Source organism: Saccoglossus kowalevskii, chromosome 9, assembly GCF_978046115.1.
Source record: "Saccoglossus kowalevskii chromosome 9, keSacKowa6.1, whole genome shotgun sequence".
Taxonomy (NCBI): Eukaryota; Metazoa; Hemichordata; class Enteropneusta; family Harrimaniidae; genus Saccoglossus; species Saccoglossus kowalevskii.
This window is the reverse complement of record NC_140649.1, coordinates 4,617,194-4,639,535: the sequence shown is the minus strand read 5'-3', so window position 1 is coordinate 4,639,535 and position 22,342 is coordinate 4,617,194. Positions and strand designations below refer to the sequence as shown.

The window sequence follows — 22,342 nt, the reverse complement described above, 5'->3', positions numbered from 1 at the left end:
TGGCTGTTAGTACATAGTGTACACATAGAAGAGGTGTTTTATGGCTGTTAGTACATAGTGAACACAAACAGGGGTGTTATATGGCTGTCAGTACATAGTGAACACATACAAGGGTGTCATGTGGCTATTAGTACATAGTGAACACATACAAGGCTGTTATGTTGGCGTTAGTACATTGTGAACATATACAAGGGTGTTATATAGCTGATAGTGCATATTGAACACATACAAGGGTGTTATGTGGCTATTAGTACATAGTGAACACATACAAGGCTGTTATGTGACTGTTAGTACACAGTGAACACATACAAGGGTGTTATATGGCTGTTAGTGCATAGTAAACACATACAAGGGTGTTATATGGCTGTTAGTACATAATGAACACATACAAGGGTGTTATGTGGCTGTTAGTACATAGTGAACACATACATGGGTGTTATATGTCTGTTAGTACATAGTGAATATATACAAGGGTGTTATATGGCTGTTGGTACACAGTGAAAACATACAAGGGTGTTATATGGCTGTTAGTACATAGTGAACACATACAGGGGTGTTATGAGGCTCTTAGTACATAATGAACACATACAAGGGTGTTATGTGGATGTTAGTACATAGTGTACACATAGAAGAGGTGTTATATGGCTGTTAGTACATAGTGAACACATACAGGGGTGTAAAATGGCTGTTAGTACATAGTGGATATATACAAGGGTGTTATGTGGCTGTTAGTACATAGTGAACACATACAGGGGTGTTATATGGCTGTTAGTACATAGTGAACTCATACAAGGGTGTTATATGGCTGTTAGTACATAGTGAACACATACAGGGGTGTTATGTGGCTGTTAGTACATAGTGAACACATACAAGGGTGTTATGTGGCTGTTAGTACATAGTGTACACATAGAAGAGGTGTTTTATGGCTGTTAGTACATAGTGAACACATACAGGGGTGTTATATGGCTGATAGTACATAGTGGATATATACAAGGGTGTTATGTGGTTGTTAGTACATAGTGAACACATACAGGGGTGTTATATGGCTGTTAGTACATAGTGAACACATACAAGGGTGTTATATGGCTGTTAGTACAGAGTGAACACATACAAGGGGTTATATGGCAGCTAGTACATATTGAACACATAAAAGGGTGTTATATGGCAGCCAGTACATACTGAACACATACAAGGGTGCTATATGGCAGCCAGTACGTAGTGAACACATAAAGGGGTGTAATATGGCTGTTAGTACATCGTGAACACATACAAGGGTGTTATATGGCTGTTGGTACAGAGTGAACACATACGAGGGTGTTATATGGTTGTTAGTACACAGTGAACACATACAAGGGTGTTATGTGGCTGTTAGTACATAGTGAACACATACAAGGTTGTTACGTGGCTGCTAGTACATAGTGCCACATACAAAAATGTTATGTGGGTGTTCGTACATATTGAACACATACAGGGGTGTTATGTGGCTGCTAGTACATAGTGTACACATACAAAAGTGTTATGTGGCTGCTAGTACATAGTGAACACATACAGGGGTGTTTTATAGCTGATAGTGCATATTGAACACATACAAGGGTGTTATGTGGCAGCTAGTACGCAGAGAACACATAAGAGGGTGCTATGTAATTTCCATTACATAGCGAACACAAACAATGGTGTTATGTGATTTCTTGTACATAGTGAACACAAGGTTCTTATGAGATTTTCAGTACATAGTGAACACATACAAGGGTGTTATGTGGCTATTAGTACATAGTGAACACATACAAGGCTGTTATGTTGGCGTTAGTACATAGTGAACATATACAAGGGTGTTATATGGCTGATAGTGCATATTGAACACATACAAGGGTGTTATGTGGCTATTAGTACATAGTGAACACATACAAGGCTGTTATGTGGTTGTTAGTACATAGTGAACACATACAATGGTGTTATGTGGCTGTTAGTACATAGTGAACACATACAAGGCTGTTATGTTGGCGTTAGTACATAGTGAACATATACAAGGGTGTTATATGGCTGATAGTGCATATTGAACACATACAAGGGTGTTATGTGGCTATTAGTACATAGTGAACACATACAAGGCTGTTATGTGGCTGTTAGTACATAGTGAACACATACAAGGGTGTTATGTGGCTGTTAGTGCACATTGAACACATACAAGGGTGTTATGTGGCTGCTAGTACATAGTGAACGCATACAAGGGTGTTATATGGCTGTTAGTACATAGTGAACACATACAAGGGTGTTATGTGGCTATTAGTACGTAGTGAACACATACAAGGCTGTTATGTTGGCGTTAGTACATAGTGAACATATACAAGGGTGTTATATGGCTGATAGTGCATATTGAACACATACAAGGGTGTTATGTGGCTATTAGTACATAGTGAACACATACAAGGCTGTTATGTTGTTGTTAGTACATAGTGAACACATACAATGGTGTTATGTGGCTGTTAGTACATAGTGAACACATACAAGGCTGTTATGTTGGCGTTAGTACATAGTGAACATATACAAGGGTGTTATATGGCTGATAGTGCATATTGAACACATACAAGGGTGTTATGTGGCTATTAGTACATAGTGAACACATACAAGGCTGTTATGTGGCTGTTAGTACATAGTGAACACATACAAGGGTGTTATGTGGCTGTTAGTGCACATTGAACACATACAATGGTGTTATGTGACTGCTAGTACATAGTGAACGCATACAAGGGTGTTATATGGCTGTTAGTACATAGTGAACACATATAAGGGTGTTATGTAGCTGTTAGTACATAGTGAACACATACAAGGGTGTTATATAGCTGTTAGTACATAGTGAACACATACAAGGGTGTTATATGGTTGTTAGTACATAGTGAACACATACAAGGGTGTTATGTGGCAGATAGTACATAGTGAACACATACAGGGATGTTATATGGCTGATAGTGCACATTGAACACATACAAGGTTGTTATCTGGCTTTAAGTACATAGTGAACACATACAAGGGTGTTATGTGGCAGATAGTACTTATTGAACACATACAAGGGTGTTATGTGGCTGCTAGTACATATTGCCACATACAAAAGTGTTATGTGGGTGTTCGTACATATTGAACACATACAGGGGTGTTATGTGGCTGCTAGTGCATAGTGAACACATACAAGGGTGTTATGTGGCTGATAGTACATAGTGAACACATACAGGGGTGTTATATGGCTGTTAGTACATCGTGAACACATACAAGGGTGTTATATGGCTGTTAGTACAGAGTGAACACATACAAGGGTGTTATATGGCAGCTAGTACATATTGAAGACATACAAGGGTGTTATATGGCAGCAAGTACATATTGAACACATTCAAGGGTGTTATATGGCTATTAGTACATACTTAACAAATACAAGGTGTGTTATATGGCTGTCAGTACACAGTGAGCACATACAAGGATGTTATATGGCTGTCAGTACATAGTGAACGCATACAAGAGTGTTATGTGGCTGTTAGTACATAGTGAACACATACAAGGGTGTTATATGGCTGTTAGTACATAGTGAACACATACAAGGGTGTTATATGGTTGTTAGTACATAGTGAACACATACAAGGGTGTTATGTGGCTCTTAGTACTTAGTGATCACATAGAAGGGTGTTATGTGGCACATAGTACATAGCGAACACATACAGGGATGTTATATGGCTGATAGTGCACATTGAACACATACAAGGTTGTTATCTGGCTTTAAGTACATAGTGAACACATACAAGGGTGTTATGTGGCAGATAGTACATATTGAACACATACAAGGGTGTTACGTGGCTGCTAGTACATAGTGCCACATTCAAAAATGTTATGTGGGTGTTCGTACATATTGAACACATACAGGGGTGTTATATAGCTGATAGTGCATATTGAACACATACAAGGGTGTTATGTGGCAGCTAGTACGCAGTGAACACATAAGAGGGTGCTATGTAATTTCCATTACATAGCGAACACAAACAATGGTGTTATGTGATTTCTAGTACATAGTGAACACAAGGTTGTTATGAGATTTTCAATACATAGTGAACACATACAAGGGTGTTATGTGGCTATTAGTACATAGTGAACACATACAAGGCTGTTATGTTGGCGTTAGTACATAGTGAACATATACAAGGCTGTTATGTGACTGTTAGTACACAGTGAACACATACAAGGGTGTTATATGGCTGTTAGTGCATAGTAAACACATACAAGGGTGTTATATGGCTGTTAGTACATAATGAACACATACAAGGGTGTTATGTGGCTGTTAGTGCACATTGAACACATACAAGGGTGTTATGTGGCTGCTAGTACATAGTGAACGCATACAAGGGTGTTATATGGCTGTTAGTACATAGTGAACACATACAAGGGTGTTATGTGGCTATTAGTACGTAGTGAACACATACAAGGCTGTTATGTTGGCGTTAGTACATAGTGAACATATACAAGGGTGTTATATGGCTGATAGTGCATATTGAACACATACAAGGGTGTTATGTGGCTATTAGTACATAGTGAACACATACAAGGCTGTTATGTGGTTGTTAGTACATAGTGAACACATACAATGGTGTTATGTGGCTGTTAGTACATAGTGAACACATACAAGGCTGTTATGTTGGCGTTAGTACATAGTGAACATATACAAGGGTGTTATATGGCTGATAGTGCATATTGAACACATACAAGGGAGTTATGTGGCTATTAGTACATAGTGAACACATACAAGGCTGTTAGTACATAGTGAACACATACAAGGGTGTTATGTGGCTGTTAGTGCACATTGAACACATACAAGGGTGTTATGTGACTGCTAGTACATAGTGAACGCATACAAGGGTGTTATATGGCTGTTAGTACATAGTGAACACATACAAGGGTGTTATGTAGCTGTTAGTACATAGTGAACACATACAAGGGTGTTATATAGCTGTTAGTACATAGTGAACACATACAAGGGTGTAATATGGTTGTTAGTACATAGTGAACACATACAAGGGTGTTATGTGGCTCTTAGTACTTAGTGATCACATAGAAGGGTGTTATGTGGCACATAGTACATAGCGAACACATACAGGGATGTTATATGGCTGATAGTGCACATTGAACACATACAAGGTTGTTATCTGGCTTTAAGTACATAGTGAACACATACAAGGGTGTTATGTGGCAGATAGTACTTATTGAACACATACAAGGGTGTTACGTGGCTGTTAGTACATAGTGCCACATTCAAAAATGTTATGTGGGTGTTCGTACATATTGAACACATACAGGGGTGTTATATAGCTGATAGTGCATATTGAACACATACAAGGGTGTTATGTGGCAGCTAGTACGCAGTGAACACATAAGAGGGTGCTATGTAATTTCCATTACATAGCGAACACAAACAATGGTGTTATGTGATTTCTAGTACATAGTGAACACAAGGTTGTTATGAGATTTTCAGTACATAGTGAACACATACAAGGGTGTTATGTGGCTATTAGTACATAGTGAACACATACAAGGCTGTTATGTTGGCGTTAGTACATAGTGAACATATACAAGGCTGTTATGTGACTGTTAGTACACAGTGAACACATACAGGGGTGTTATATGGCTGTTAGTGCATAGTAAACACATACAAGGGTGTTATATGGCTGTTAGTACATAATGAACACATACAAGGGTGTTATGTGGCTGTTAGTACATAGTGAACACATACATGGGTGTTATATGTCTGTTAGTACATAGTGAATATATACAAGGGTGTTATATGGCTGTTGGTACACAGTGAAAACATTCAAGGGTGTTATATGGCTGTTAGTACATAGTGAACACATACAGGGTGTTATGAGGCTATTAGTACATAGTGAACACATACAAGGGTGTTATGGGGATGTTAGTACATAGTGTACACATAGAAGAGGTGTTATATGGCTGTTAGTACATAGTGAACACATACAGGGGTGTAAAATGGCTGTTAGTACATAGTGGATATATACAAGGGTGTTATGTGGCTGTTAGTACATAGTGAACACATACAGGGGTGTTATATGGCTGTTAGTACATAGTGAACCCGTACAAGGGTGTTATATGGCTGTTAGTACATAGTGAACACATACAGGGGTGTTATGTGGCTGTTAGTACGTAGTGAACACATACAAGGGTGTTATCTGGCTTTAAGTACATAGTGAACACATACAAGGGTGTTATGTGGCAGATAGTACTTATTGAACACATACAAGGGTGTTATGTGGCTGTTAGTACATATTGCCACATACAAAAGTGTTATGTGGGTGTTCGTACATATTGAACACATACAGGGGTGTTATGTGGCTGCTAGTGCATAGTGAACACATACAAGGGTGTTATGTGGCTGATAGTACATAGTGAACACATACAAGGGTGTTATATGGCTGTTAGTACATCGTGAACACATACAAGGGTGTTATATGGCTGTTAGTACAGAGTGAACACATACAAGGGTGTTATATGGCAGCTAGTACATATTGAACACATACAAGGGTGTTATATGGCAGCAAGTACATATTGAACACATTCAAGGGTGTTATATGGCTATTAGTACATACTGAACAAATACAAGGTGTGTTATATGGCTGTCAGTACACAGTGAGCACATACAAGGATGTTATATGGCTGTCAGTACATAGTGAACGCATACAAGAGTGTTATGTGGCTGTTAGTACATAGTGAACACATACAAGGGTGTTATATGGCTGTTAGTACATAGTGAACACATACAAGGGTGTTATATGGTTGTTAGTACATAGTGAACACATACAAGGCTGTTATGTGGTTGTTAGTACATAGTGAACACATACAATGGTGTTATGTGGCTGTTAGTACATAGTGAACACATACAAGGCTGTTATGTTGGCGTTAGTACATAGTGAACATATACAAGGGTGTTATATGGCTGATAGTGCATATTGAACACATACAAGGGAGTTATGTGGCTATTAGTACATAGTGAACACATACAAGGCTGTTAGTACATAGTGAACACATACAAGGGTGTTATGTGGCTGTTAGTGCACATTGAACACATACAAGGGTGTTATGTGACTGCTAGTACATAGTGAACGCATACAAGGGTGTTATATGGCTGTTAGTACATAGTGAACACATACAAGGGTGTTATGTAGCTGTTAGTACATAGTGAACACATACAAGGGTGTTATATAGCTGTTAGTACATAGTGAACACATACAAGGGTGTAATATGGTTGTTAGTACATAGTGAACACATACAAGGGTGTTATGTGGCTCTTAGTACTTAGTGATCACATAGAAGGGTGTTATGTGGCACATAGTACATAGCGAACACATACAGGGATGTTATATGGCTGATAGTGCACATTGAACACATACAAGGTTGTTATCTGGCTTTAAGTACATAGTGAACACATACAAGGGTGTTATGTGGCAGATAGTACTTATTGAACACATACAAGGGTGTTACGTGGCTGTTAGTACATAGTGCCACATTCAAAAATGTTATGTGGGTGTTCGTACATATTGAACACATACAGGGGTGTTATATAGCTGATAGTGCATATTGAACACATACAAGGGTGTTATGTGGCAGCTAGTACGCAGTGAACACATAAGAGGGTGCTATGTAATTTCCATTACATAGCGAACACAAACAATGGTGTTATGTGATTTCTAGTACATAGTGAACACAAGGTTGTTATGAGATTTTCAGTACATAGTGAACACATACAAGGGTGTTATGTGGCTATTAGTACATAGTGAACACATACAAGGCTGTTATGTTGGCGTTAGTACATAGTGAACATATACAAGGCTGTTATGTGACTGTTAGTACACAGTGAACACATACAGGGGTGTTATATGGCTGTTAGTGCATAGTAAACACATACAAGGGTGTTATATGGCTGTTAGTACATAATGAACACATACAAGGGTGTTATGTGGCTGTTAGTACATAGTGAACACATACATGGGTGTTATATGTCTGTTAGTACATAGTGAATATATACAAGGGTGTTATATGGCTGTTGGTACACAGTGAAAACATTCAAGGGTGTTATATGGCTGTTAGTACATAGTGAACACATACAGGGTGTTATGAGGCTATTAGTACATAGTGAACACATACAAGGGTGTTATGGGGATGTTAGTACATAGTGTACACATAGAAGAGGTGTTATATGGCTGTTAGTACATAGTGAACACATACAGGGGTGTAAAATGGCTGTTAGTACATAGTGGATATATACAAGGGTGTTATGTGGCTGTTAGTACATAGTGAACACATACAGGGGTGTTATATGGCTGTTAGTACATAGTGAACCCGTACAAGGGTGTTATATGGCTGTTAGTACATAGTGAACACATACAGGGGTGTTATGTGGCTGTTAGTACGTAGTGAACACATACAAGGGTGTTATCTGGCTTTAAGTACATAGTGAACACATACAAGGGTGTTATGTGGCAGATAGTACTTATTGAACACATACAAGGGTGTTATGTGGCTGTTAGTACATATTGCCACATACAAAAGTGTTATGTGGGTGTTCGTACATATTGAACACATACAGGGGTGTTATGTGGCTGCTAGTGCATAGTGAACACATACAAGGGTGTTATGTGGCTGATAGTACATAGTGAACACATACAAGGGTGTTATATGGCTGTTAGTACATCGTGAACACATACAAGGGTGTTATATGGCTGTTAGTACAGAGTGAACACATACAAGGGTGTTATATGGCAGCTAGTACATATTGAACACATACAAGGGTGTTATATGGCAGCAAGTACATATTGAACACATTCAAGGGTGTTATATGGCTATTAGTACATACTGAACAAATACAAGGTGTGTTATATGGCTGTCAGTACACAGTGAGCACATACAAGGATGTTATATGGCTGTCAGTACATAGTGAACGCATACAAGAGTGTTATGTGGCTGTTAGTACATAGTGAACACATACAAGGGTGTTATATGGCTGTTAGTACATAGTGAACACATACAAGGGTGTTATATGGTTGTTAGTACATAGTGAACACATACAAGGGTGTTATGTGGCTCTTAGTACTTAGTGATCACATAGAAGGGTGTTATGTGGCAGATAGTACATAGCGAACACATACAGGGATGTTATATGGCTGATAGTGCACATTGAACACATACAAGGTTGTTATCTGGCTTTAAGTACATAGTGAACACATACAAGGGTGTTATGTGGCAGATAGTACTTATTGAACACATACAAGGGTGTTACGTGGCTGCTAGTACATAGTGCCACATACAAAAATGTTATGTGGGTGTTCGTACATATTGAACACATACAGGGGTGTTATATAGCTGATAGTGCATATTGAACACATACAATGGTGTTATGTGGCAGCTAGTACGCAGTGAACACATAAGAGGGTGCTATGTAATTTCCATTACATAGCGAACACAAACAATGGTGGTATGTGATTTCTAGTACATAGTGAACACAAGGTTGTTATGAGATTTTCAGTACATAGTGAACACATACAAGGGTGTTATGTGGCTATTAGTACATAGTGAACACATACAAGGCTGTTATGTTGGCGTTAGTACATAGTGAACATATACAAGGCTGTTATGTGACTGTTAGTACACAGTGAACACATACAAGGGTGTTATATGGCTGTTAGTGCATAGTAAACACATACAAGGGTGTTATATGGCTGTTAGTACATAATGAACACATACAAGGGTGTTATGTGGCTGTTAGTACATAGTGAACACATACATGGGTGTTATATGTCTGTTAGTACATAGTGAATATATACAAGGGTGTTATATGGCTGTTGGTACACAGTGAAAACATTCAAGGGTGTTATATGGCTGTTAGTACATAGTGAACACATACAGGGGTGTTATGAGGCTATTAGTACATAGTGAACACATACAAGGGTGTTATGTGGATGTTAGTACATAGTGTACACATAGAAGATGTGTTATATGGCTGTTAGTACATAGTGAACACATACATGGGTGTAAAATGGCTGTTAGTACATAGTGGATATATACAAGGGTGTTATGTGGCTGTTAGTACATAGTGAACACATACAGGGGTGTTATATGGCTGTTAGTACATAGTGAACCCATACAAGGGTGTTATATGGCTGTTAGTACATAGTGAACACATACAGGGGTGTTATGTGGCTGTTAGTACATAGTGAACACATACAAGGGTGTTATGTGGCTGTTAGTACATAGTGTACACAGAAGAGGTGTTTTATGGCTGTTAGTACGTAGTGAACACATACAGGGGTGTTATATGGCTGTTAGTACATAGTGGATATATACAAGGGTGTTATGTGGCTGTTAGTACATAGTGAACACATACAGGGGTGTTATATGGCTGTTAGTACATAGTGAACACATACAAGGGTGTTATATGGCTGTTAATACAGAGTGAACACATACAAGGGGTTATATGGCAGCTAGTACATATTGAACACATAAAAGGGTGTTATATGGCAGCCAGTACATACTGAACACATACAATGATGTTATATGGCTGTCAGTACATAGTGAACACATACAAGGGTGTTATATGGCTGTTAGTACATAGTGAACACATACAAGGGTGTTATATGGCTGTTAGTACATAGTGAACACATACAAGGGTGTTATGTGGCTGCTAGTACATAGTGCCACATACAAAAGTGTTATGTGTGTGTTCGTACATATTGAGCACATACAGGGGTGTTATGTGGCTGCTAGTACATAGTGCCACATACAAAAGTGTTATGTGTGTGTTCGTACATATTGAACACATACAGGGGTGTTATGTGGCAGCTAGTACACAGTGAACACATAAGAGGGTGTTATGTGATTTCTAGTACATAGTGAACACAAGGTTGTTATGAGATTTTCAGTACATAGTGAACACATACAAGGGTGTTATGTGGCTATTAGTTCATAGTGAACACATACAAGGCTGATATGTTGGCGTTAGTACATTGTGAACATATACAAGGGTGTTATATAGCTGATAGTGCATATTGAACACATACAAGGGTGTTATGTGGCTATTAGTACATAGTGAACACATACAAGGCTGTTATGTGACTGTTAGTACACAGTGAACACATACAAGGGTGTTCTATGGCTGTTAGTGCATAGTGAACACATACAAGGGTGTTATATGGCTGTTAGTACATAATGAACACATACAAGGGTGTTATGTGGCTGTTAGTACATAGTGAACACATACATGGGTGTTATATGTCTGTTAGTACATAGTGAATATATACAAGGGTGTTATATGGCTGTTGGTACACAGTGAAAACATACAAGGGTGTTATATGGCTGTTAGTACATAGTGAACACATACAGGGGTGTTATGAGGCTGTTAGTACATAGTGAACACATACAAGGGTGTTATGTGGATGTTAGTACATAGTGTACACATAGAAGAGGTGTTATATGGCTGTTAGTACATAGTGAACACATACAGGGGTGTAAAATGGCTGATAGTACATAGTGAACAGATACAAGGGTGTTATATGGCTGATAGTGCATATTGAACACATACAGGGGTGTTATGTGGCTGTTAGTACATAGTGAACACATACAAGGCAGTTATGTGGCTGTTAGTACATAGTGAACACATACAAGGGTGTTATGTGGCTGTTAGTACATAGTGAACACATACAAAGGTGTTATGTGGCTGTTAGTACATAGTGTACACATAGAAGAGGTGTTTTATGGCTGTTAGTACATAGTGAACACATACAGGGGTGTTATATGGCTGTTAGTACATAGTGGATATATACAAGGGTGTTATGTGGTTGTTAGTACATAGTGAACACATACAGGGGTGTTATATGGCTGTTAGTACATAGTGAACACATACAAGGGTGTTATATGGCTGTTAATACAGAGTGAACACATACAAGGGGTTATATGGCAGCTAGTACATATTGAACACATAAAAGGGTGTTATATGGCAGCCAGTACATACTGAACACATACAAGGGTGCTATATGGCAGCCAGTACGTAGTGAACACATAAAGGGGTGTAATATGGCTGTTAGTACATCGTGAACACATACAAGGGTGTTATATGGCTGTTGGTACAGAGTGAACACATACGATGGTGTTATATGGTTGTTAGTACATAGTGAACACATACAAGGGTGTTATGTGGCTGTTAGTACATAGTGAACACATACAAGGTTGTTACGTGGCTGCTAGTACATAGTGCCACATACAAAAATGTTATGTGGGTGTTCGTACATAGTGAACACATACAGGGGTGTTTTATAGCTGATAGTGCATATTGAACACATACAGGGGTGTTATGTGGCAGCTAGTACGCAGAGAACACATAAGAGGGTGCTATGTAATTTCCATTACATAGCGAACACAAACAATGGTGTTATGTGATTTCATGTACATAGTGAACACAAGGGTCTTATGAGATTTTCAGTACATAGTGAACACATACAAGGGTGTTATTGGCTATTAGTACATAGTGAACACATACAAGGCTGTTATGTTGGCGTTAGTACATAGTGAACATATACAAGGGTGTTATATGGCTGATAGTGCATATTGAACACAAACAAGGGTGTTATGTGGCTATTAGTACATAGTGAACACATACAAGGCTGTTATGTGGTTGTTAGTACATAGTGAACACATACAATGGTGTTATATGGCTGATAGTGCATATTGAACACATACAATGGTGTTATGTGGCTGTTAGTACATAGTGAACACATACAAGGCTGTTATGTTGGCGTTAGTACATAGTGAACATATACAAGGGTGTTATATGGCTGATAGTGCATATTGAACACATACAAGGGTGTTATGTGGCTATTAGTACATAGTGAACACATACAAGGCTGTTATGTGGCTGTTAGTACATAGTGAACACATACAAGGGTGTTATGTGGCTGTTAGTGCACATTGAACACATACAAGGGTGTTATGTGGCTGCTAGTACATAGTGAACGCATACAAGGGTGTTATATGGCTGTTAGTACATAGCGAACACATACAATGGTGTTATGTGGCTATTAGTACGTAGTGAACACATGCAAGGCTGTTATGTTGGCGTTAGTACATAGTGAACATATACAAGGGTGTTATATGGCTGATAGTGCATATTGAACACATACAAGGGTGTTATGTGGCTATTAGTACATAGTGAACACATACAAGGCTGTTATGTGGCTGTTAGTACATAGTGAACACATACAAGGGTGTTATGTGGCTGTTAGTCCTCATTGAACACATACAAGGGTGTTATGTGACTGTTAGTACATAGTGAACACATACAAGGGTGTTATATGGTTGTTAGTACATAGTGAACACATACAAGGGTGTTATGTGGCTCTTAGTACTTAGTGATCACATAGAAGGGTGTTATGTGGCAGATAGTACATAGTGAACACATACAGGGATGTTATATGGCTGATAGTGCACATTGAACACATACAAGGTTGTTATCTGGCTTTAAGTACATAGTGAACACATACAAGGGTGTTATGTGGCAGATAGTACTTATTGAACACATACAAGGGTGTTAAGTGGCTGCTAGTACATATTGCCACACACAAAAGTGTTATGTGGGTGTTCGTACATATTGAACACATACAGGGGTGTTATGTGGCTGCTAGTACATAGTGAACACATACAAGGGTGTTATGTGGCTGATAGTACATAGTGAACACATACAGGGGTGTTATATGGCTGTTAGTACATCGTGAACACATACAGGGGTGTTATATGGCTGTTAGTACAGAGTGAACACATACAAGGGTGTTATATGGCAGCTAGTACATATTGAACACATACAAGGGTGTTATATGGCAGCAAGTACATATTGAACACATTCAAGGGTGTTATATGGCTATTAGTACATAGTGAACAAATACAAGGTGTGTTATATGGCTGTCAGTACACAGTGAGCACATACAAGGATGTTATATGGCTGTCAGTACATAGTGAACGCATACAAGAGTGTTAAATGGCTGTTACTACATAGTGAACACATACAAGGGTGTTATGTGGCTGTTAGTACATAGTGAACACATACAAGGGTGTTATATGGCTGTTAGTACATAGTGAACACATACAAGGGTGTTATATGGTTGTTAGTACATAGTGAACACATACTAGGGTGTTATGTGGCTCTTAGTACTTAGTGATCACATAGAAGGGTGTTATGTGGCAGATAGTACATAGTGAACACATACAGGGATGTTATATGGCTGATAGTGCACATTGAACACATACAAGGTTGTTATCTGGCTTTAAGTACATAGTGAACACATACAAGGGTGTTATGTGGCAGATAGTACTTATTGAACACATACAAGGGTGTTACGTGGCTGCTAGTACATAGTGCCACATACAAAAATGTTATGTGGGTGTTCGTACATATTGAACACATACAGGGGTGTTATATAGCTGATAGTGCATATTGAACACATACAAGGGTGTTATGTGGCAGCTAGTACGCAGTGAACACATAAGAGGGTGCTATGTAATTTCCATTACATAGCGAACACAAACAATGGTGGTATGTGATTTCTAGTACATAGTGAACACAAGGTTATTATGAGATTTTCAGTACATAGTGAACACATACAAGGGTGTTATGTGGCTATTAGTACATAGTGAACACATACAAGGCTGTTATGTTGGCGTTAGTACATAGTGAACATATACAAGGGTGTTATATGGCTGATAGTGCATATTGAACACATACAAGGGTGTTATGTGGCTGTTAGTACATAGTGAGCACATACAAGGCTGTTATGTTGGCGTTAGTACATAGTGAACACATACAAGGGTGTTATATGGCTGATAGTACATAGTGAACATATACAAGCGTGTTATATGGCTGATAGTGCATATTGAACACATACAGGGGTGTTATGTGGCTATTAGTACATAGTGAACACATACAAGGCAGTTATGTGGCTGTTAGTACATAGTGAACACATACAAGGATGTTATGTGGCTGTTAGTGCACATTGAACACATACAAGGGTGTTATGTGGCTGCTAGTACATAGTGAACACATACAAGGGTGTTATGTGGCTGTTAGTACATAGTGAACACATACAAGGGTGTTATGTTGGTGTTAGTAAATAGTAAACACATACAAGGGTGTCATGAGGACACGTGGCGTTTCGTTTTTAGTATTTCTGTTCGGCAATGTCCGGTCACTTTTATAATAATACTCACATTTTCATGATGAAGCATGTGCCTTATTGAATGAAGAGTTCGACATTTCCAGGTCTCGCCATTTTTTACTTTCATATCATCCAAATCTTCGTCCCACAGCCCCATATTATAAAACCAAACCTTTTCAGCGTGCTTGTGATCGTCCATGCCAATTCTAACATTTAAAAAAAAACTATTTTCAGCATTTTCCTTCAAATACGTCAATATTGTATGGTTTTGTCGGGCAACCATACAAGCAAAACATTTATTTTTCTAAAAAATATTTAGCGCACGCTCACTAAAATGCCTGCTTCGTAATAAGTGTGTGACCAAGTGTGTGACCAGTCTGTTTGATTTGCGTCCTCGCCGATGATTACAAACACAACAGGTCGCATGTCACACGACCCCCCCCCCCCCCGCCATATCGCAACAGATTCTAATCGCATCACCAATCGCACAGCTAGCATTATTGCGAGAAATCTAGATGAACAATCGTAGGAGTGAGCGAGCGCACTTACGTTGGATCGAATGTGTATACATTGCACCCATATTCGGACATGGCATTATCAAAACTCCAATCATGACCAACTCTGTAACGAAAACAAATATCACAATAAAACATGTTGTAGTTTTATTCCATCTAGTTGGCATTGTGAAATACGGCAATAATTTATGTTTATTAACAATGCATCAAACTACTGTATTGTGATATACACATAATTACGTGATACCTAAACTAACTTATAATGCTCCTGTCATGACTCAAACATGTTATACCTAGAAAACAAACAAATTGGACAATTTTCTCTGATAATAAAACTGTACAAAATAAGGAACGCTTCCAATTACGTAGTCCAAAGCATATTCCAATTATCCGTATAGCACTTTGAAAACCATTTTAACTATATTTTATAAGAAAATCCATTTTCAACATAAAATAACATTCACTATAACATAACTAACTAATCATTGTATGTCACAAAAATACAAGAGAAGGGAACATGTCTGTATACCACCGTGACGTTTGAACAATTCCAACGCAATCACTTGCAAGGTTTTAATATGTAGATTGGTTTTGGAGATCGCCGGATTATGTTTTGCTCAAACCGGTCATTGGTGGTGTTAGTGTGTGATCCGGAAACACAAGATCCGAGTTTATACACGCGACAAAGCGGCCCAGATCACGATTTCTCTATGTAGCATAATGCTGTGTGTTTTTAATTATTATCTCTGTTTCTGGTTACCATAAATTAATTAAAAAATAGTAAAACTATGCTCACCGCTCTGCATTTTCTTTCGACAAATCCGCGGAACACGTTTTATTGGAGGGGAGTATGTATGTATGTATGTATGTATGTATGTATGGATATGAACGTATTATAACAATTGATGCGCCGTGTATGACCTTGTAGCTATTCGTCAATACAACATGTCACAGACTTTGTTTATATAACAAGCACGGTATAGTAAAACACCATCTCACTATCTAATCACCGCCATCTGGTACTTAGTCATGTTTTATTGTCCCAAACCCTGTCCTTCCGAATTGTCTTAAAATCTGATTTGACATCCGTTTAGGGTGGTAGCATGAATGTATCGTTATAACAGGGCTACGGATTCGTGGGACGTGAAGGCTTCTACGCGACCATAAATTATTTTATTTAGCGTAGGACGTCTTCCAGAATATAGCAATTGTACGAACCAAAGGTGCCATCATCGCAATGAACAAAAACAAAGAGCTCATCCATTACCAGAAATGGCAACTACTAGATGAATAACTAGATATTGAACAATGATATAATTATATTAGATTTGTTTGTTCATATCACGACAATGAAATAAACATCATTATTTAAACAAAAACAAATTATAAAAAAAAAACTTCCTACGATAGATGGACTGGTATACACAAACAAATATAGTAGGTATAGTTTACAAGAACAAGAAACATTTATTTAATTCGCTGTGTTATGTATTATTTCTGGTTTCAAGTTGCTCTATTATATATATCCGAGCATACCTCATATCATCTTGATGAAAATAGAAAGTAAGATTCCGTCGTCCTTTTAGTATAATTGTAATCCTATTGTTAACAAAACTAAAATAGAAAATAGATGGTCGTCTAATTGTGATGATTGTCATCGTTCCTACTGATTGTAACCATTGTTCTCATCGACTGTAACCACTATGCCCGCCAACGCCGTACATAAGACCGGCGTCAAGATTTGCCATGATTTCAACCAATATTTGAGTCGATACTCAATACACTGAATTCGGCTATTTTAAATTAATGGACCCACAGTGTACTGTAAATATATTAATTATCCATTGGGTTTTAATTTCGCTATTTTCGCTAACAACTAAAATCCGTTAAGTTAAAACCACATAAACATGTAAAATAACAATATAACGACATGTTCGTGAACTTAAAACCCAGTGAATATGCTCAAAATATAGTGAAATTAAATACCAGTGAAAATAAATGGTTCCACAGTATTTGTTATTTGCTACTAAGAGTAACAATTAAGTAATATACAGTACAGTGAGTACTGTTTCACGGCAGCGAGTCTTTAGAAAATGCAGATGAGTATAGGAGACCAACTTAAAATAACACAAACACGAAATTTAAAATATAATAGATGTATCTCAATAAGCGTTTGTGACATCTGGCGTATTCATTTATTCCGATATTTACCGGCTGTTCCAGGGTCATTTGGGATAATATGCCCTATTATATATAATATAAATGATAGTACGTTATTTTCTATTTTATTGTATTTTTTAATATTTATAAAATTGTAAAAAACAAAAACATTTTCCATTTCAAACGTGTATGTACAGAAATGTAATATGTATATTTCTTACAGATGGGTTCAGATTGAAGTGCGAGTTTCATGCGAGACGCTTCGAATGCGTGTTCATTTCATATGAATCTCTTCCCGCAAATTCGATTTTTTAGTTGAAACGAATTTCAGGGCGATTTTATTTAACGTTTCATAATTCTGGCGTGAACACAATGTTAAGATACAAGAACAAACAACAAATGTTTTGGGTTCTGTGAGTAATAAGATATATTGTTTAAAAAAACAGTCACATACTGCGAATTTAAACAAATGTTTTTGATTTTTGACAAACAAGCAAGACTTTTATGTATCATATAAATATCATGACAATTAATACGTACATTTTTGGATAATACGATGACGGTTTCATACCAAATAACCGTCTATTTAAATCTGTACGTATTACACATCAAGGACCTCAGAGCATCGCCACGACAGGGTTACTGCACTGAGAGCAAGTATGTGTACCTACCCGACAGAATATGTAATACATTTTTTAGGGTCGATGTTGACGTCCATGCACACGTTCCATCCTCCATCATTGGCATTACCCATACGTCTATTGTCCTTGCAGTTATACTCTACGGTGGAGATGTAATTCATCAATAAACCCCACGCCTCGTTAGAATCCATCACTTGTATGTCAGCTTTGGATTCACTTGTTGATAATTTATCAACATTATTCGATGACTGTGTCTCTTTGTCCTGTGGATATTTCAAATACATTTATCATATGTTCGTTATTAAACAATTAAATCATCAGAATCATGGTCATTCATTTCACGAATCTGCAACAACGGGACTCCGTTTTTTGTGTGGATTTTAGGAGAATATAATTATTTAAAACACAAAAAAAGCAGGATAGTTTACCAATTAATATGATTTAAAACGTGTACACTGCTGCGATGCATATATGCAGTTCGTGTGGGTAGATGAAACCATAGTCACTTCTACGGAACATAATCGCGACGATAACTTATAATGATGGTGGAATAATAAATATTATAGTACCTGCGGTATTCCTGACTTGATATGTATTCGTGCCGGGGCGTTTTTATCTGAATACAAAAAAATTATATAAGACATATTATAAGCAGCATAAAACATGGGACACGCGTTCAAACATTGATAGTATTTTGTTTTCGTTTGTTGTTACAGAACAGCATGTGGATTATGGCGGTAACACTGCCATTTATCTCATATCATTCACCATTAATTTTATGCGTATTTATCGCGACTCTACACGACGAGAGGCTTACTTACACGCTACATGGAAACAATCATATAGCAGTTTTCACCTCTTGCAATGTTGCATTTTGTCATGTAACTTTCAATTTAAAGATTCGTGGCGCTTAAGTGGGTCGTAGAATTGTAAAAGCTATAAAATAATTAATGGAAAATACTCACCGAAGTACAAAAGAACACATAACAATATAATCATTGAAGACACGCAAGCGGTCATCGTTTGCCGTGGACTGAACACCATCGCCATAATGATACAGAAGTAGATATCCGCTAGGTAACACGCCGAATAGTGGTGTATTGCTGAATCGTCCACGACTTGTTGCTTATTTGTCCGTGAAATCCTCGCTAATAACCAGTAAATATGGGGATGTGGCAAATCCGAACAGGGTACAGGTGTTACATGTTTATGTACTGGACACATAGTAATATTTTGCTTTACACGAAAACGGAGTGGGTGTGAACATTGCCGAAAAGTTGGAGGTATTAACAGTTAGTGAAATGTTATCCATGCAACAAGGCAAAGGAGATTATCTCTAAACAAGGAAAACATATTCCGGTTAGTATGAGAATATCTACCAATCTGGAGGCTGTATCAAAAAAAGTTATTATGGGGATTTGGTGAGGATCATCGTTTACCTACGCTCATAATACTCGTACAGTTTGTTGTTGAGCTGTTCTAAGAGAGTACGAACGTTGGTAAGCATATTGGATTGTCAAATACATCTGCAGAAATCTTCATTTTGGGAAAGCGTGCCTTGTTTCTAGACTGCTACTCAAAACGCTGGAAATATTTCGCTTAATAGACGAGATAACGTAAATGTCAACACAGAAGTATTTCACAATAATTCACCCCATATCCCTTTGACTACACGAGTAAATATATTTACGCCTAAAAGGAATTCCATTGTGCACATGACGTTAATTTTAAATTACAACTTGTACAATACGGTGTAGTCTGAGACGGTGTATGTGAGTTAAACTGCATAACACTCGGTGACATTGATATTTTTTATTGTTTAACACGTATTTATCCCTATCATTTGAAGTTGCATGAAAACAATGGGGGCTTCATCAATCCAATAACCTCGAACCAGTGTTTGATAATATATGGTCTTCGTGGCATCAATCGTTATGTTATCATTAAACGAGAGACACATGAAGTTTCTCATAGATTATAGTTGTCGTGTCCCATCGTCTGCCGATTTGATTTGATTTTCCAGATCACTAGGAACCCATTGATCTTACCTACAATTGCTAAGATTGTAATTACACATTTCTCAGGGTCTCTGCGATATGAATATAATCTTATTTTTTTATAGGTAACACTCTGCATACTACCTCGACATTTAATTGTAATCTATCCACATGCTTCATTGATTAATTGACACAATCATTGAAACTGAACGAGGACTATGTCATTGGCAATAATTATGAAATCTCTTATTCAATGTAGCTAAAGCAAAACGCATTTCACCAGGATGCTACTCAGATGAGTGTTTAGCATATTAAAATAAGCTAGTACTGCAGAGTTTTGTCCCTTCTTTGTAATTCGGGGGAGGCTTAGATGAAGTTGATATATAGCTTATAAGTAAATGTAATGTGGGTAACATTATTTCAAAATGTACTTGGCATAGGGACTAGATAGGTCAGTGGTTCTGTGCAAACACTGTTATGCAAGCTATAATGTGTTTACGACAACCTGCCTGTAAAATAGAAACATACGGTTCCCTCTATATGGTAAATGTGACTGATACTACAAACACATAATTTGAATGTGTCGATATTTAACACAGTATAAAGTGTGGACTAAGCAATATCGAAATGTGACTGATACTACATAAACAGAATTTGAATGTGTCGATATGTATCACAGTATAAAGTGCGGACTAAGCTATATCGGTTTTAATGTGACTGATACAACATACACAGAATTTGAATGTGTCGATATGTATCACAGTATAAAGTGTGGACTAAGCTATATCGGTTCTAATGTGACTGATACTACATACACAGAATTTGAATGTGTCGATATTTAACACAGTATAAAGTGTGGACTAAGCAATATCGAAATGTGACTGATACTACATAAACAGAATTTGAATGTGTCGATATTTATCACAGTATAAAAGGTGGACTAAGCAATATCGGTTCTAATGTGACTGATATTACTTACACAGAATTTGGTCGTGTCGATATTTATCTCAGTATAAAGTGCGGACTAAGCTATATCGGTTCTAATGTGACTGATACTACATACACAGAATTTGAATGTGTCGAGATTTATCACAGAATAAAAAGTGGACTAAGCTATATCGGTTCTAATATGCCTGATACTACATACACATAATTTGAAAGTGTCGATATTTTTCACAGTATAAAAGGTGGACTAAACTATATCGGTTCTAATGTGACTGATATTACATACACAGAATTTGAAAGTGTCGATATTTTTCACAGTATAAAAGGTGGACTAAACTATATCGGTTCTAATGTGACTGATACTACATACACAGAATTTGAATGTGTCGATATTTATCACAGTATAAAATATGGACGAAGCTTTATCGGTTTTAATGTGACTAATACTGAATACACAGAATTTGAATGAGTCGATATTGATCACAGTATAAAGTGTGGACTAAGCTATATTGCTTCTAATGTGACTGATACTACATACACAGAATTTGAATGAGTCGATATTGATCACAGTATAAAGTGTGGACTAAGCTATATTGCTTCTAATGTGACTGATACTACATTCACAGAATTTGAATGTGTCGATATTTATCACAGTAAAAAGTGTGGACTAAGCTATATCGGTTCTAATGGGACTGATACTACATACACAGAATTTGTATGTGTCGATATTTATCACAGTATAAAGTGTGGACTAAGCTATTTCGATATCAGCAGCTCATGGACTTGGGATGTGTTTAAAACTTAACTGTATAATTGGGGTTCTAGCCGCATTGCATAATCTGTTAGTT

At 37.5% G+C, this 22,342-nt stretch overlaps 1 protein-coding gene across 1 annotated transcript in view; it reads right to left on the bottom strand.

The window, feature by feature from the left end:
* The window catches only part of LOC100367015 (putative methyltransferase-like protein 24), a 45,338-nt gene extending 25,642 nt beyond the window's left edge, over positions 1-19,696 (bottom strand). The window contains exons 1-5 of the mRNA XM_085503069.1: positions 19,518-19,696; positions 19,122-19,168; positions 18,583-18,815; positions 15,786-15,857; positions 15,289-15,442 (exon numbers count right to left, since the gene is read on the bottom strand). Of these exons, the coding sequence (XP_085359195.1) occupies positions 15,289-15,442; positions 15,786-15,857; positions 18,583-18,815; positions 19,122-19,168; positions 19,518-19,602 (591 nt within the window). The 5' untranslated portion in view covers positions 19,603-19,696. The remainder of the gene's footprint in view (positions 1-15,288; positions 15,443-15,785; positions 15,858-18,582; positions 18,816-19,121; positions 19,169-19,517) is intronic.
* Between the last annotated feature and the right edge of the window lie 2,646 nt (positions 19,697-22,342).